The sequence below is a fragment of the Desmodus rotundus genome, chromosome 8 (genome assembly GCF_022682495.2).
Source record: "Desmodus rotundus isolate HL8 chromosome 8, HLdesRot8A.1, whole genome shotgun sequence".
NCBI lineage: Eukaryota > Metazoa > Chordata > Mammalia > Chiroptera > Phyllostomidae > Desmodus > Desmodus rotundus.
The window spans coordinates 132,698,948-132,715,070 of NC_071394.1; the positions used below are offsets into that span (position 1 = coordinate 132,698,948).

At 52.4% G+C, this 16,123-nt stretch overlaps 1 protein-coding gene across 1 annotated transcript in view; it reads right to left on the reverse strand.

The window, feature by feature from the left end:
* Window positions 1–7,153: 7,153 nt before the first annotated feature.
* LRRN1 (leucine rich repeat neuronal 1) overlaps window positions 7,154–16,123 on the reverse strand; it is a 31,836-nt gene continuing 22,866 nt past the window's right edge. Inside the window, exon 2 of the mRNA XM_053929997.2 lies at window positions 7,154–10,714. Within this exon, the coding sequence (XP_053785972.1) occupies window positions 8,289–10,439 (2,151 nt within the window). The 5' untranslated portion in view covers window positions 10,440–10,714 and the 3' untranslated portion in view covers window positions 7,154–8,288. The remainder of the gene's footprint in view (window positions 10,715–16,123) is intronic.

Genomic DNA, 16,123 nt, shown 5'->3' on the forward strand with positions numbered 1-16,123 from the left:
GCTCAATAGTAGTTCATTGTGCATGTATTTATACACACGTATATGTATGTGTGTTTATACTCACATGTTTATACACACACACATACAAGTGTGTACATGCATGCATGTATTTATTCATACAATATTCAGTGTTCTTTACCCGTTCATCAAATGATGGACATGTGGGCTCTTTCCACTTTTTGGCTCTTACGAAGCACGTCACTAGGACCTTCCCCGTCCAGGTTTTTGTGTGGACGTGTGTTTTCAGTTCTCCTGGGTACACGCCTGAGAGCGGGACAGCAGGGCCGCACGATGGCTGTGTGCTGACTTCCTGAGGGACGGCCAGTCGCTTCCATCCGCTCTGTCTTACGTCCCCACCAGCGGTGTTCCAGCTTCTCCACATCTGCACCAGCACCTGTGACCGTTCATCCTCCCTCCGGGCAGCGTGGTTTCCCCTTACGTGAGCACCAGAGCCTCCCTCCCATGCTGCCCCTCCGGCATGCACACGGGTAAAGAGATACATAGGAGGCCACTGGGCTGGCGGAAGGGGCTCAGGAGGACCGCCAGGGTCCCTGCTGGGCACTGACTTCCCAGTCAGCGGCCATCAGTTGCCATGAGGGTTGTTTTCTCACACGCTGCTCACGCCCATGTCTCCTCGGGTCGTGGGGGATAATCGCACTCCCCGGTGTTTTTATAGAAACTGCATCATCCCCCTTCGTGAGTCTGGTACCGACCGAGTCCTCCCCTCTGCTGGGCCTGCCCCGCAGATGTTTGTGAGCTGCCCCTGTGTCTCTGACGCTCGGACGTCAAACCTCGTAGCAGAGGTGGAGAGGCTAAGTTTTCTCGGTGACACCAACACGGGACGAACCCCTGTCCTCATCGGGGGCCTTTTCCAGTGATAACAGACCGGGCTGCTTATCTTGAATCGCCAAGCACCTGTAGCAAGAAAGGAATATTCTAAGAAGCGCCCCATAGGGAAGCATGACAAAATGTGCTCCGTTGCCTCTTTTCAAAAATCCCTGTCTTTGCCTATTTAGTGATGGAATCACCGTGGTGGTGGAGGAGGTGGAGTCTGCTGCTGCTGCTGCTGCTATGGGGGTGGGGAAGTGTGTGGGGGGGAGGAGGCAGACTGCAGCCCTTCCCTGTGGCAGCGGCAGGTGGTTCCGCCCTACCACGTGGTTCCACGCGCAGCCGTGGAGGCGTGGCCAGGAGACAGACCTCCCGCAGCTCACAAGATCACAGCCTGCTGGTCAGTAGGGGCTTGATGCCATGACCTAAACACCATCTGCCTCTTACACTTTTAGAATTTTGCTGTGGCTGAGACATCTGTGAGAGTTGTAGCAGTAGGACGGAGCACTCCCAGACGACTTTCACCCAGGTCTTTCAAGGCCTGACATTTGACACGTGTTTTGTTCTCTGTCTTCTGGGCTGTTTTAAGAATTGGGTTCTGAAGGGTAAGGCGGCCAGGTTGCGGGGTCTCCGCCCAGCTCCCCTGCCAGAGGGGCCTTGTCCTCCTGAGAGGAGAGCGATGTTCTTGGCGTTCCGAAGCCATAGCGTCTGTCTTCACCGCATCCCCAGGGTGTGTAGACCGCCGAGCCGAGTTTCCGGTGCCTGGAACACTGCTGGGTTTCTCATCAAGCCCCCGGGACTTGAGATCTGGCCAGTATCGTGCGACCTTTGAGACATCATGTTACGTTTCTTGGCTTCAAACCACGCCTGGCACGTTAAAGATTTGCACTAACCGATTGTCCCTCATCTGTTCCAGAACCCTCTTTAGGGTTCTCCAGTGCCCTTCGGGCATGCGAGTAACCGAGTCCTTGTGGATGTGGCCCGCGGTGACTCTCACCTCGTGCCGAGTCCCACCCGATGTGACCACGGCGATCCACACCGCAGCGATTTCTGACGTAGGGTCGTTTGCCGGCCGGGTGGGCGCTGCTGTTGCCTTGGAGGAAAGAGCCCAGCGACGCACTCCACACAGTTACTCAGTCAGTGCTCAGTGTCTCACATAGGAAATTTTGTAAGTTTAGGTAAACAGACTTCATATCAAGGACACTTTTCATGGTGTCACGAATAAGCCCTTTTGCTGAGTTTGGTTTATTTCCACATAAAACAGGGTTGAGTCAGTTTCCTTCCCGAACCTCCAGGCCCGTGCGAGCTCGGAGAGAACGGTCCGGTGGAAACAGCTCCCACAGCCCCAGCCCCGGCCGCTCTGCTCTGCGGTGTCAGGCCACCACCCTTCCGGTTTGTAGATGGAGATAATGGGGTTGGACTGTCCCTTGCTGCTCTGCAGCGCCGAGGGATGAAGGTACAGGCTGGCTGCCAGCTGCTGTGTGCACTCTGCAGGGTGGGGCTGGAGGAACAACTCCCCCCCCCCACCAAGTGAGCCCAGCCACTCCCACCCCAGGGCCCGCCGAGGGCCTGAGTCATTCCTCATTGGGTGATGGAGAGCGAGCTGTCTGCAGACGCGCAGGGGTGGCAGCAGACCGCTACCCTCCCTCCCCCACCCGAGCTGTTCTTATCTCTGCACTTCTGTTTTCTTCATAGCACTTCTCTGACGTTTGTTTATCACTAGCTGCTCCCCGAGACCGTGAATTCACGGAGGGCAGGAACGAAGCCTGCTCTGCTTTCCCGCGTCCCAGCGCCCAGCACAGCGCCCGACAAGTCGTAGGGGCCAATAAACACTTACTTAGTGACGAACGAACTCATGATCCGTCACAGAATCTTGCTGTCCCGTCATGACGGAATTTGCCCTCATTTGATACTTCTAATTGCCCATGAGCTTTTGAGATCCAGTAATCGGCAGGCCACCTCCCACGGGTGTGAAAGACACCAGTAAGTTCACACGTGGTGTCTGACACCGGGTCTCCCGCACGTCCATGGGGACGTCTTCAGGAGTGTCCACCTGTCGAAATTTGGCATGCGGATTCCTGTAGGCTTGCACAGCAACTTGGGCCTGCCTTGGTTTTCCCGGTGAAGAACCTCCCTCACGTTGTTGGGCTGAGTTGCTGTAAAAAGCGATGGGTTTTATGTCAAAGCTGAACAGCGCACAGCACCGCAGGTGGGAGGATGGTGAGGGGGCCCGGGCCTGCACCGTGGGATCCACCATTTGCCCGGGAGAGTCGCCCACCTGTGCGTGACTGATTTTTGCTGCTGTACAGCTTTTAAGAGAATGAGGTGCTTTGTGTGTTACATCTCCAACAGCCAGATGGGAGGATTTGAGTCGCCTGTCCCTCCAGCCTCCTTCGTTCTGGTGCCCGAAGCCTGTCACTGGAGCAAAGCCTGGGATGGGGGCAGGGATGGAGGAAGATCTCGGGTACCGAGTGGCCGATGACGCTAGAAATCACCTTTGTTCTTGAAGGCTGTAGTCTTCTTTCACTTTCTGTGTGAATTCTAGGGAGGTCTTTTTAGATGCTTGTTCTGTGGTCATTCATCCTTTTGTCTCCTGAAGAAAGGCATTGATTCTGTGATTCTTATCGTTCAACCTCTTTCCCAGCTCCCCGATGCTCACAGAGCAAAACGAGCAAGGCCTTGGCAGGCCCCCCGCACGCAGTCTCCCTCGTGACTCAAGCGTCAGGACAGGGTTGTGGTCACAGACGCAGATTCGGGGGTTAAACGCCGCATTCTGCCTCTGGGGTGGCTGCGGGCAGCTGCTGCACCGGCCGAGGCCTCCTGCTCCCCGCAATGTAGAGCAGAGCGCACAGTGGGGCCGGCCACGGGGGGTTGTTTGGAAGGTTGAATGGAATTAGGCAGAGAAGACACTTGCCACGCGGTGCCTGGAACACATGAGGCTCCCTGAAAGTTGGCGTTTTCCCCGCCTCCCTGCTGACTGGCCACGGAGCCAATTGCTGCTGCAGGGCCCCGGGGTTTGCCTTGTGCTCGCTCGGCTTTTCCTCACGCTCCCCTCTTTCACGAGTTCTGACACTTTTCATTTTCCGAAGCCCCATCACTGGGGACCTCCTCTCTAGATGCTTCTGGAAGCCGTTCCCACTTTCCTGCTCTCAGTGCTGAGAGACCGCAACGCCCCTTCGGAGGGGCGGGTGGCCGCACTCGAGTCAGGGTGCTCCTCTGCCTCCCACTTGGGCGGCTGGGGTCCGAGGTCAGTGTCTTCCTTCCCCGTGCGTCTCGGGGACGAGGTAAGTGCTCAATAAAAATTTTAAGAGATTTTAAAAATGTTAAGATGACATGGAACTTTATTTGTAATATTCAAACTTTGCCTGAAAGTCAGTAACATTCTCAGTTGGCCCTGACTGATGTGGCTTGGTTGGGCGGATGTCGTCCCACAAAGCGACAGGTCACAGATTCCATTCCCCGTCAGGGCACATGCCTGGGTTGCGGGATGGGTCCCCTGTCGGGGCGCGTGCAAGAGGCAGCTGATGGGTGTTTCTCTCTCACATCGATGTGTCTCTCCCTCTCCTTCTCCCTCCCTTCTCCTCTCTCTAAAAATAACTAAATAAAATCTTAAAACAAGAGTATCCTAAATCGGGAACTGTCTTTGATAATGATACATTCTAACAAGTCCATGGCTGGTGGAGGTCAAGTTCTTCACAGTTCCCTGGAGAGAGGGACCCTGGGCCAGAAGCAGGAGAAGAGACTCAGGAAAAGGCTCTGCGCATTTGAGAGGGTTTTCTCCATCTACCACGCATACCCTCCATCGGAAGACCTGGTTTCATCCTAAACTGAAATTCCTCGGAAGTGCGTGTCGTGGGATTCCAGGAGCTTTTGAGTGTTGAGCCCGGGAGCTGCAGGGACACGTGGGCTGGGTTTCATGGCTGCGAGTCGAGGTTGGTTTGGGGACTCTGTGTGGGAGCCGGCTCTCTGCAGGTTAATTTTCTTCCCCACGGCCTTCTCCCAGAACCCACTGAGTTCTGTGAACTTGCGCCGGCCCGCCTGGACCAGTGCGTACAGAAATGATGAAGGCTTCCGACCTCTGCCCACTCTTGCTGTTGGTCCCTGACCTGGGGCACAGCTGGGAGCCGGGATCGGGGCCCTGGGGGCAGGCGGGCGGCAGGGAAAGCACATCCAGGCCAGATGGGACAAGTCCTGCGGGAACTCCGATTCTAACACCTTCCCTCTAGCTAATCCCTTTCGAAGAATGGCAAAATGGGCCCCTAGTATGTGCAGGGTGAGAGGGAGGGAACAGAGGCAAAGACAGCGGTTCCAGCTGTGGTTAGAGTGTAAGGAGTTAGCACCCCCCTCCGTGACCAGAGAGGCACAAAGTGTGGGTTTCCTGGCGACGTGGTTGGGACACCAAATGGTCTTTTCCCACCAGCTAAAAACAGGAACGAAGGCGGGAAAATGCAGTCGAAGACGAATACAGGGATAGGACGCAGACACCCAGCAAAGGGTGGACTGTGGTGTCCTCCGCAAATAAATGAATAACTGAGTAAGTGAATACCAAACCGCGTGAGAGAATACAATGGATGTTACATTGTTTGAGGAACGGTGGTGGCCCCTGTTTTAGCCATACAGTGGAATTAGAAAAATTAATAATCAAACATGGCATCTGTTTTTATATTCATGTATCCGCTTAATTTGTCATGAATTCAATGGACAAACTGGGAATGCCTGTTTTAAGACCCTGCTCCCCAAATGACCTTGTCATGTCGGGACAGAGGTCTGTTTGTCACACGCCCTGAAATTAGAAGGTGGCCTGTACTTACCACTCTCCTGGGAGGTGCGGGCACCCCGTGGCCAGGCAGGACTTGCTCCGGTGTCTAGCTCCTCACATGAAGTGCAGCGGGGGAAGAGCTTGGCTCAGGAGAAAAGCACCAAGCCATTTGGCTTTCTCTCAGCTGAAAAGCAAACCAATTAGCACAGGCGAAGAAACGTAAGCTAAAATAGTTTATTGCAGGAGAACGAGTTAAAAGAGATGTGTCCCTCCCCCCCCCCCCAACCTGGCCTGGGGAAAGGTAGTTAGTTGGCAATGACCTTCGGATTTCCTGGTGCTTGCCGCATTTCCCGAGCAGAGAGATGGTTGCCTTTCTTCATTTTCCCCTCACGTCTGAGCACCGATTGTGTGCCAGGGCCACGGCAGCCACTCTCGGTCTAAAGGACGCCCCCTCCCTGCCCCTGGCCCGACGCTCTGGGGCCACCCGCCCTTCACCTCGAGCAGAGTAGCAGCACTTTGCTTGGTGTCCACTGCTCTCTGCAGATATGTGAAGGCGAGAACCCACGGGGACCCCCAAAGTTGCGCCCGGGCGTCTCCTATCCTCTGTGTGCCCACAGGGTTTTTTTCCTTAGCAGCAGCCAGAGGGGAGCATCTTGGCTGACCCTCTGGTCACCCTGGTGCTGACACTGGCCGGCGCTAAGGGGCCAGCTCAGGTCACTGCAAGTGGGCACATACATGACCCTGGAGGCTGCAGGGCACAACCTGGGCGGAGGGCAGAGTCCCCAGCAGGAAGGCTGGTCTGACGGGCCAGTCCCCGGGTTCCCTCCCAGCAAGGGACTGCTGCCTGTGGGAAATGATTCTCTGTGCGTGGTCTTCCTGCTGCCACCCACTTGCTTTGGCATCTGAAGTCCGCTTTTCCTTTAGAAACGGGAGGGAAAGGGGCATTTTGGTGGCTGTTCTGAGTGATTCCTGGATGAGGAAGTTAGTAAAGAAAGAACCCCTCAGCCAGCCTTGCCCGCTCTTTCTGCCCCTTCCCCCTGTGGCTGGGCTGGCCCCTGCTCGCTCTTCCTCCTTTCCGACCCGTTGTCCCAGCCGTGGCAGGCTGGCCCCTGCATGCTTCACGGCTCTGCTTCTCCATTGTGGTTCAGGTGGGCCCTCTCCCCTGCGACGACCCCTCTGAACCCACCCCTACCCCACCCCACCCAGAACGGGCCTCCTGACTACACCCGCCCCTCTGAATCTCACACACACCTTCCCAGGAAACGCATGATTCTGCAAAGGTGTCCCTGTCTATCCTTTGGACGAAAATGCCAGAGGTACAGAAACTCCTGTTTTCTACTCATCACTCGCTTGTCCAGCAGGTCCGTCCACGCCTGCGTGGGCTGACGTGGGCCCAAGCAGGCAGACGGCCATTAAAAAAGAAGTGACAGGTAGCATATTAGGGACATGTCCTAACTCTGTGTTTTCGACTTTGACGGAGAGTGTGGCCACGACTCCCGAGAAGTCAGATTTTAACAGAACCCATGCAGAAGGGGAATGCGACCCCCACCCCTCACCCCTCTCTCTTTCTCACCGTGTGGAGTTATGCAGACGACACGGTGATATCCCTTTTTTCTTCACATGAACTCTTCCCTGTGTTAGGTCTGGTCAGTCATATTTAAAATATAGCAATCCTGTTCATTAAAACACCTTCATTAAAAGAAGGATTTCTTCCCCTACAAAAAGAATGCACAACGTTTTGGGGCCTAGTTTTCCACGCTTCACTGGTCTACTTCGGTGGCCGGTTTTGGGGATGAGAACACCAAGGCCCCCGCCCCCAGCGAGAGAGGGAAAGCATGCGCCATTGCAAAGGTTCTAGAAAACCAGAACAAAACTAATTTATTATAGTGCTGCCTTCATTATACGCCGCATGTGGGTGAGTTAAACACAACAAAATTATTGTCTTTTCTTTTAAAAATGTCTACTAAAGATAAAAAGAAGAAGGTAACAATTAACATGTAGTTTGTTACATTAAAAAATCTGATATACACATTTCTATTGCCTGTTAGCTTGTCCTAAGCCTCTTTAACCATTACAAAAAAAAAAGAAAAAAAGAAAAAAAGAAAAGTCATTGTTCAAAGGCAAACATCCAGTTCAGTTGATACAACGTTACAGTATAGTCAACTAACACCATTCAAAGGAGGCAGCGAGTCGAGCCTCAGCTTCTGGGGTTGAAAGTCTGGAGGCTGGATCGCTCTGCAGGGTTCAGTGCTGCGTCCCACCTGTAGGTCAGCTGCTGGGGGGACGTGCTGCTTCCTGCCGGTGGCTGCAGAAGAAGGGGTCCCGCTTCTGGTAAAAGCACAGGCAGCCCCGACCTGTCATTCATCATTTTCTCGAGCTCTGCAGTTACAACAGCACTGTTGAGTTTAGCACAAAAATGAAAACAAAAGGATAATATAATGATAAGGATAATAACGATATGAACAAAAACCCAACACACCCTGGAAGCCTAGGGACGCTGCCAGCTGTGTCGAACTCCTGTGATGTGCTCCACTAAAAAAAAAAAAAAAAAGAAAAAAAAAAAGAAATATCCACCCGTCCGTTCCACTCTGCCGCCGGCTAGCAAAGTCAAGAATACAAAAGTCTTCCACTCGTTACTTTTGCAGAATAAAGCAAAAATGTCTTTGTGCTCCTTACGACCAGAAGCAAAACGTCCACGGAGTCACCACATGTAGTAGCTTCTGGACGTGTCCACCTGGGTTGGCTTGGGCTCCGTGGATCCCTCTTTGTCCTTCTCGTTGTCGCCTTCCCAGAGGTTAATGAGCGGCGGGTACAGCTCGTTTAGCGGGATGGAAGAGGTCTTTTGCATGTACTTCTTCAGTGAATGGTGGTAGTTTTTCCTCTTCAATCTTTTGGCGACGTACACGGCCACGGACGCGAGGCTGACCACGGCGAACAGGCACCCCATCACGGCCGCCAGCGCGGTGCTGGTCTCCTGGTCAGAAATGGCCAGGGCGAAGGCGGCGTTCTTGGTCGTGACGTTCACGCACGACCTCTGAGTCTGCTGGTGGATGTTGGACACGGTGAGGCACACTTCGTAATCCGTGGAAGGCTGCAGGTGTGTCAGGTTGTACTCGTGGACGTCCACGGGGACCCGGGCCGTGTAGGTGATGTGGGGGTTGTCGATCTTCATGGTGGCGGATGACCACTTTAGGTTGGACGTCATGACATTGGAGGTGACCTTCCAGGACACCAAAATGGAGTGAGACTCCGTCTGTTTGACGTATATTTTCAGCACCTGGGTGCCGTCCAGGAGGGTCCCGTTAACCTTAACTGTCACCACACGAGTGTCTGCCCCTTCGACATTCTGGGCGACACAGGTGTATCTTCCCGACTCTTCTGTTCGTACGTTAGATATTTCCAAGGTACCTTCGCTGCTCAGCTTGTATCTGTCTAAAAGCGTTTCCACGGTTATCTTATTTCCCAGGGGACTGACCCAGTAAATGTCGGGTTCCGGCTCAGCCATGGCCCGGCAGTCCAGCAGGACCGTCGTGCCGACCTCCACGTTCATGTAGCTGGGGAGGGCGTCGTGAGCTATCATGGGGGGGCACTGCTCCCCGGAGTCCTGGACGAGGACCTCCTTCACCTGCTGCCCCCTGTACTCGGGCGGCATGGCGCAATACATGGACAGGGGCTCCATGAAGCGGATGTTCGTCTTGTTGGAGCTGACCCAGCGGATGACGCAGTCGCACCTCAGCGGGTTGCTGTGGATGCTGATCTCGCGCAGGTTGGGCAGGGACTCCACCGTCTTCCGGTAGACGGCGCTCAGGGCGTTGTTGTTGAGCATCAGGCTCTCCAGGGCGGGGACACTGCGAAAGGCCAGGCGGTGGATGTAGGACAGCTTGGGGTTGTTGGTGGCTTCCAGCTTGGTGAGCTCGGGCAGGTTATCGAGCGCGTAGCGGTCCACGGACACCAGCTCGCCCATGTTGTTGAGCCCCAGCTCTTTCAGCCGCAGCATGTCCTTGAAGTCCCCTTCTTGGATTTTGTGGATAGGGTTTTTGTTGAGGTCTAAGAACTTCAAGTTGGGGACTTTCTGCAGCGCGAGCTGGGGGACCTTGACCAACTTGTTGTCATAAAACGACAGGCTCTCGAGACTGTCTAAACCCACCAGGGCGTTGCCGGGGATCTCTGTGAGACACATTCCTGCCAAAACCAGGCTTCTCAGATTGGAGAGGGGTTTGAAGTTCATATCCAGAATCCCAATCACGGGGTTCTCCCCAATCATGAGGATTTCCAGGTTGGGCGTCGAGTCGAACCAGCGGCTGTCGATCACTTTCAACTTGTTGGAGTTCAGGTGGAGCCTTAAAAGATTTTTTAAGCCTGCAAACGCCTTGGCGGAGATGGCGCTAATCTGGTTGTGGTTGATGTAGAGCTCCTGGAGGTTGCTGAGGTCTTGCAGACAGTAGTCCGTCATTTCCGCGATCTGGTTTTCCTCCAGGTGCAGGGTGGTGAGCTGGCTCAGGTTGGCCAGCCCCACCTCCCGGATGCTGGTGAAGTTGTTCTGGGAGAAGTCCAGCTCGGTCAGGTTGAAGAGCTGCTGCAGCTCGTCCGCGGTCTTGGCGATGTTGTTGCTCTGCAGGAGAAGCACTTGCGTGTCGCTGGAGAGGTTGCTGGGGATCCGGGTCAGCCGGAGGTCATTGCAGTCCACAGTGGTGGCTTCCCGGTACGTCGACTGTGGGGTGAACCAGGGCCTGATTTCGCACACGCAGAGCTGTGGACACTCACTGCTTTGCAGGGAAGACCCAGAGAAGGAAGTCATCAGCAAGCCCAGCACCAAGCGGGAGGCTGCTCCAACGGAGCTCATCCTGGCCATGCCGGCCCCCCGAGCCAGCTCAGCCCTGACCCACACACGTTTTACCGGAAAGTGGACACTCGAGAGTGACGACTGGGAGAGCCAACGGGGAAGGCAAACACTCAAGCAGAGTCTCAGTGGCTACGTGGAGAATTCCAGAGTCCGAAGGGATGGTTTTCTGGAGTCTGCAAAAGGAAGGGCGTACTCGGGCGTCTTTTGGCTGTGTTCCTCGGTCCCTGGCGTGCCCACAGCTCAGCGGCACAGGGGACTCGGCCAAGTCCAAGTCAGCAGTGTGCCTGAAAATTAGATGGGGACAGATGTTACGTCTATTCCTGAGACTTCCTACATCATAGCCTTTCTTCGGTCCCCTGAAAAGGCACAGTCCTTTGCAAATCAAATAGCAGAATGTTCAAAAGAACTCAACGAGCTTTGGACCTGCAGGGCGCCTTCACTGTATTCCACTCACACCGCTAAACTAGTTTCTACTTTTGCCATTAAATCGGGGCTGCTGGTATGATTGGGTAAAAGACACACACACGCTTAATAGGGACACTTAGAAGAACCCACAGATGTCATTTTTTAAAAATAAAAATGATGTTAGAAACTACATATATTATGGCACCAAAAAAAAAAATCAGAAGGTCAAAAGCCAAGCACACACATAGGCAGAGTGTCAGGGACTCGCAGTCCGCTTCCCACTATTTACGCTTTAGTGGCAACATCGTTCGGTTCCCACCACCCTTTCCTTTCCAAATGGAACATCCCGCAGACACACGCAGCCAGTGCTTCTCTAGCTCGACTATTCTTACACAGAACATTAACTTAATGCAACCAGAAAAGGACGACACCGACTCTCCTTATACTCTAATAGCCACGTCAGGGCGTTCTGTTGAAAGAGGAAAGCCCACCTCACAGCGTAAATGCCCTGAAAGTCACTGTTGGCCCCGCACGCATCTGTCACTCTCCGTTTCCAGCTAAAGTGGCCCTGAAACAGGCACAGGGGCCGTGGTCAGTGTGGGTGAGGAAACCACCTACACACGTCGCTCCTTAGTCTTCATTCAAAGCAGAAAGCCAGACGACTAAAGCTCCTTCTCGGAACTCGGGCATGGAATTTCAACAAACTCTCATGGTGTGATTTTTTTTCAATTTAAGGACATGTAGCAAGGAGTAAAATATGTATTAGTTAAACTCCCCAAAGAATCTGTTGCTATTGACAAAATGTTTTTAAGGGGCTACACTTTGAATACTGGCATGAGTAGCGCCTCCATTTCCATTTAAATTACATGATTTGAGGCAATTGTACCGCAATACTCAAATTTCTCTCTGACACGGACATACAGCTCTTTAAACAAGTAGGCAGGGAGGCAAACACACCTCGCAGCACACGAGGACAGGGTGTCAGATACCGCGTCAGACACGGAGGGAAGACATCGTCCTCTTCCCGACCTGCGTTCGGCTCCTCGGGGAGCACAGGAGACTTCCTCACTGCAAAGGGGGCGCTGAGGATGTCCCTGTGGGCGTCCCACTCTGAACTCTACTTAGCATGTGTCCCCAGCCCAGTTTTCGAATGTGACGTCATCCATACAACAAAGCTTCGATAATTCTTAAACCATTCTGTGCACTGTGAACATGAGGCAGGTCTCAGGAGCTCCTCGCCAACAGTGTTTAAAAGGAAGCCCATGATCACACAAAGCAAAGAAAACTACAGCCCGATGTCCCTGATGTACAGAAAGCATTTGCTACGACTTAACACCCTTTTGTGATAGAGACACTCAACAAACTAGGAATAAAAGGAAACCTCCTGAACATAATAAAAACCATACCCGGAAAACCCACAGCTAAACTCATTTACTGGGGGGAGATTGGAGGTTTTCTGTTAAGATCAGGAACAGTGGAAGGACGCCCACTCTAGCCACTTCCATCTAAGTCAGTACTGGGAGTCCTAGCCAGAGCAATTAGATAAGAAAAATAAATAAATGACATCAGGTTGGAAAGGAAACAGGTAAACTGTCTGTTTGCAGATGATATGATCTCATTTGTAGAAAACCCTAAAATGCCCCTCAAATCAACCCCCCAAACTGTTAAAACAAATATGTGATTTCAGCACAGCCGCAGGATATAAAACAAACACATAAAAATCAGTTGTGTTTCTGTATCCTGACAATGACCAACCCAAAAAGGTGGTTAAGAAGACAATCCAATTTACAACAGCATCGAGAAGAATAAAATATTTAGGAATAAACTTGTTAACCAAGGAAGCAAAAGACCTGCATGCTGAAAACTGCGCACCTCGCTAGAGGAAACAAAACGTACAAATCAATGGAGAGACACCCACGCTCACGGGCCAGAAAACCTAGTGTTGTTAAAACGTCGCAGTACCAACGGGACCTGGAGACTCTGGCGATCCCTCTCAACACCGCGATGGCCAAGTTTGTAGAAACAGAGAGAATCTTAAAGTCCTTCGGAGTCACAAGGGACCCCAAGTACCCAGAGCCATCTGGAAAAAGAACGACGTTCGAGATCCCACACTTCAGAACACACACAAGGCGTTGGTGATAACGATGGTGCAGGAAGACCGACGTGCAGCCCAGTGGCAGGAGGGCCCAGCGGCGGCTCTTCTGCACGAGATCCAATGGCTCCGATGAAAGGGCCCCACGTGCTCAGTGAGGAGAGGACTCTCTCTTTAGCACGTGGCGCTGGCTTTCCATGCAAACGAATGCAGTGAGACCCTGACCTGGCACCATCCGTAAAAAAAAATTAACTCAAAGTAGAGGAAAGACCTGAATGGAAGACCTGAAACCGGAAGACTCCTAGCGGAAAACAGGGGAAAAGCTTCAGAACGTTGGCTTTGTCACGATTTCTTGGACGCGGCGCCCCAAGCACAGGCAACAAAAGCAAATGTACACAAAGGGGACTAACGAAACGGGAAGAGTCTGCGTATCAGAGGGAACCACCAACAGAAAGCAAGGACAGCCTGCAGGAGGGGGGAAGTGTTTGAGAATCACGCATCTGATAACATGGACGAACCTCCCACAGCTCGATAACCCCCCCCGAATAATCCAGTTAAAAATGGGTAAGGGGTGTGAATAGATAACTCTCGAAAGAAGACACAGGTAGACAGTAAAAAAAGGATGTTCGATGTCACGAGTCACAAGAGAAACACAGATCAAAGCCACGGTGAGACTCCACCTCACACCCATGGAAACGGCCGCCGTCAGAAGAATGGAAAACCGCCAGCGTTGGTGAAGATGTGGGGAAACTGGGACCCTCACGTTTCGTCAGTGCGAATGTGACACGGTGCATTTTTCATTTCGGGTCCCGGCACGGGTGTCCCTTAGAGACGTAAAGCCAGTGATCCCTCTTCTGGGTGTGCGTCTGAAGGGATTCAGGCAGGGTCTCAGGGATATTTGCACACCTGTGTTTGCAGCATTAGTCACAACAGACGGGAGGTGGAGGGAGGCAACCCACAGGTCCATTCACAGATAAACGGACAGAGGAATATGGCAGATACATATGTAAAACGGAATATTACGCAGCCCCAAAAAGGAAGAAAATCCCGTCAGAGCTATGATACGGATGAACCTTGAGGGCATTATACAGGGACAAATACTGTATGACCCCACCCACGGGAAACAGGTAAAGTAGTCAGAAATCACAGAAACAGGAAGGAGAATGGCAGCTGCCAGGGGCTGGGGGAAGCAGAGGGGGTGCTAGTGTTTAACGGGCACAGAATCAGCTCTCCAAGAAGTGGGAGACGGTGGCACACCGCGTGACTACACTGAGCGCTGCGGAACTGTCCACGGAAAAACGGGACGTGGTGAATTCACTGTCCTCTAGTCACAATTAAGAGAAGTGAACGGTACTTTGGTCCAGCCTGGATCACACACACACAAACGAGCTTCTGTTCTGCAACAAGTAAAAAGTAGCAGGTGTAGGTTTTCTTTTTTTAAGGTGGCATTGCTTTTTCCTAGGGCGGCTGGTCGAGTAGGAGAAGGACACGCCCTGCGGGCTGCCTGAACGGTGTTCCTCAGCAAGGCTGGCAGCTTAAAGAAACAGCCCCTTCAATGACAAGCCCTGGCTCTGAAGGCCCAGGCTTGGCAAGGGACACACTGCAAAGGGCTGACAGACGATTACAGAATGGGATCTGAGGCTTTCCTCCCCTGAAGAAGACACTTTTGGGACACTCTGCTCTGAACATAAAATTCTACAGGAAACAGGCTGCATGGCCGTCCCCGTCAGCGAACTTGGCACTGACCCCTGGTTGCCCCAGGTCATCAGGTCAGATGGGATGTTACTTTAACACAAATCACGTTCTTTGGTAGGAACTATCAGCTGGGGTCCTTACGCCTTACGTTCTTCCGGAGCTGGGAGAAAGAAAGAAGCAATGTCCAGGATGTGGCAGTCACGTAAATTCCAGTCACAGCCAAATCCAGACAGCTGTCAGCTTGGAGAAAGAACTCTATCTCGTGGGGTCGGAGGATCTGAATTCAGATCCCGACTTTTTCACGTATGAGATGTGTCACCTCGTACAAACTACTTAAATTCTGTGTCTCGGTTTACATAGCTACAGTGAAGCCTAACCCTTCAGACTTCATGGATGAAAACGGGGGTAATGTAATTAAGTGATTCTGTGCAAGGTTTCAGCCGACCCGGGAGGGAGTCCAGCTCTGGGTGAGCTCGCCCGGGCGTGTTTAAATCTCCGGAAGCTCGTCAAGTTCGCCATTAAATTTCATCCTCACCTTGCAGGGCTGCTGGAGGTAATGAATAAGCAAATCTCTCGGGCAGGACAGGTGTTTGGAAAAAGCCATCATTTTTATTGTTTACCATTTCCAACAACGGTTGATATTTTCAACCGGTATTACTGGAATTAACAGTGTTAAAACTTCAGAGACCAAATATTGTGCCGTGGATAAATTAAAACCCTCTGCCGACAGTCACATTATGGAAAACAAACGTCCAACCTGGAAATTATCATCAGCGAATGAACATTTTGGTCGCAACACTGAACTAAAATTTGATACTTCAAACATATCAAAAAATACCTTTTGGGGACCTGTGCTTTTATGTGCTTTCTTCGGTGGTCAAAGTCACACCATGTACATAATGTTTAGAAAAATAATTTTTTTTAGCTTAATGGGACCCCAAATAGACCCAGAGCTAATGTAGCATTCGAATTTGCTTATGTTCTTTTGAAAATGGCTTAAATAATGGGGAAATGGGGTTTTTGTTCCAGTCAGCTTTTCCTCTAGTTAAAAAATGCCATGTCTGAACACAAATTCTCCCTCTGGACACACAAGGGGAGGGGAGGGGTGGCACAGCAAGGTGGAGCCAACCCCCCCCTTAAGCTCCTGGTGACCGAAGGCCAAGCCGGCTTCTGCTGCCGGTGCGAGCGGCTGATGGCTCGACTCGAGGTCAGCGAGCTGTTTGGAACTGGAGTTCGGTGCAGAGCTGAGTGTGGTTTTGGAGAGACAGCCCTGGCTTCCAACTCAGGTCTGTGACCTTGAGTGAGCTATCAGAGCTTCCTTTCCGAGGCTCGGTTCCCTTGTTTTAGAAAATGGAGATCATAAAACCTGCTTTGCGAGGGCGGTGAGAACTGGAATGAGACGTTAAATGCGCAGCGTTGGCAGAGGGCCTGGCACCGGGCCCAGTCGGTGTCGGCGGCAGCTGTTCCCAGACTGGGCGCCTCCCACTGGACCTGGGCCTCT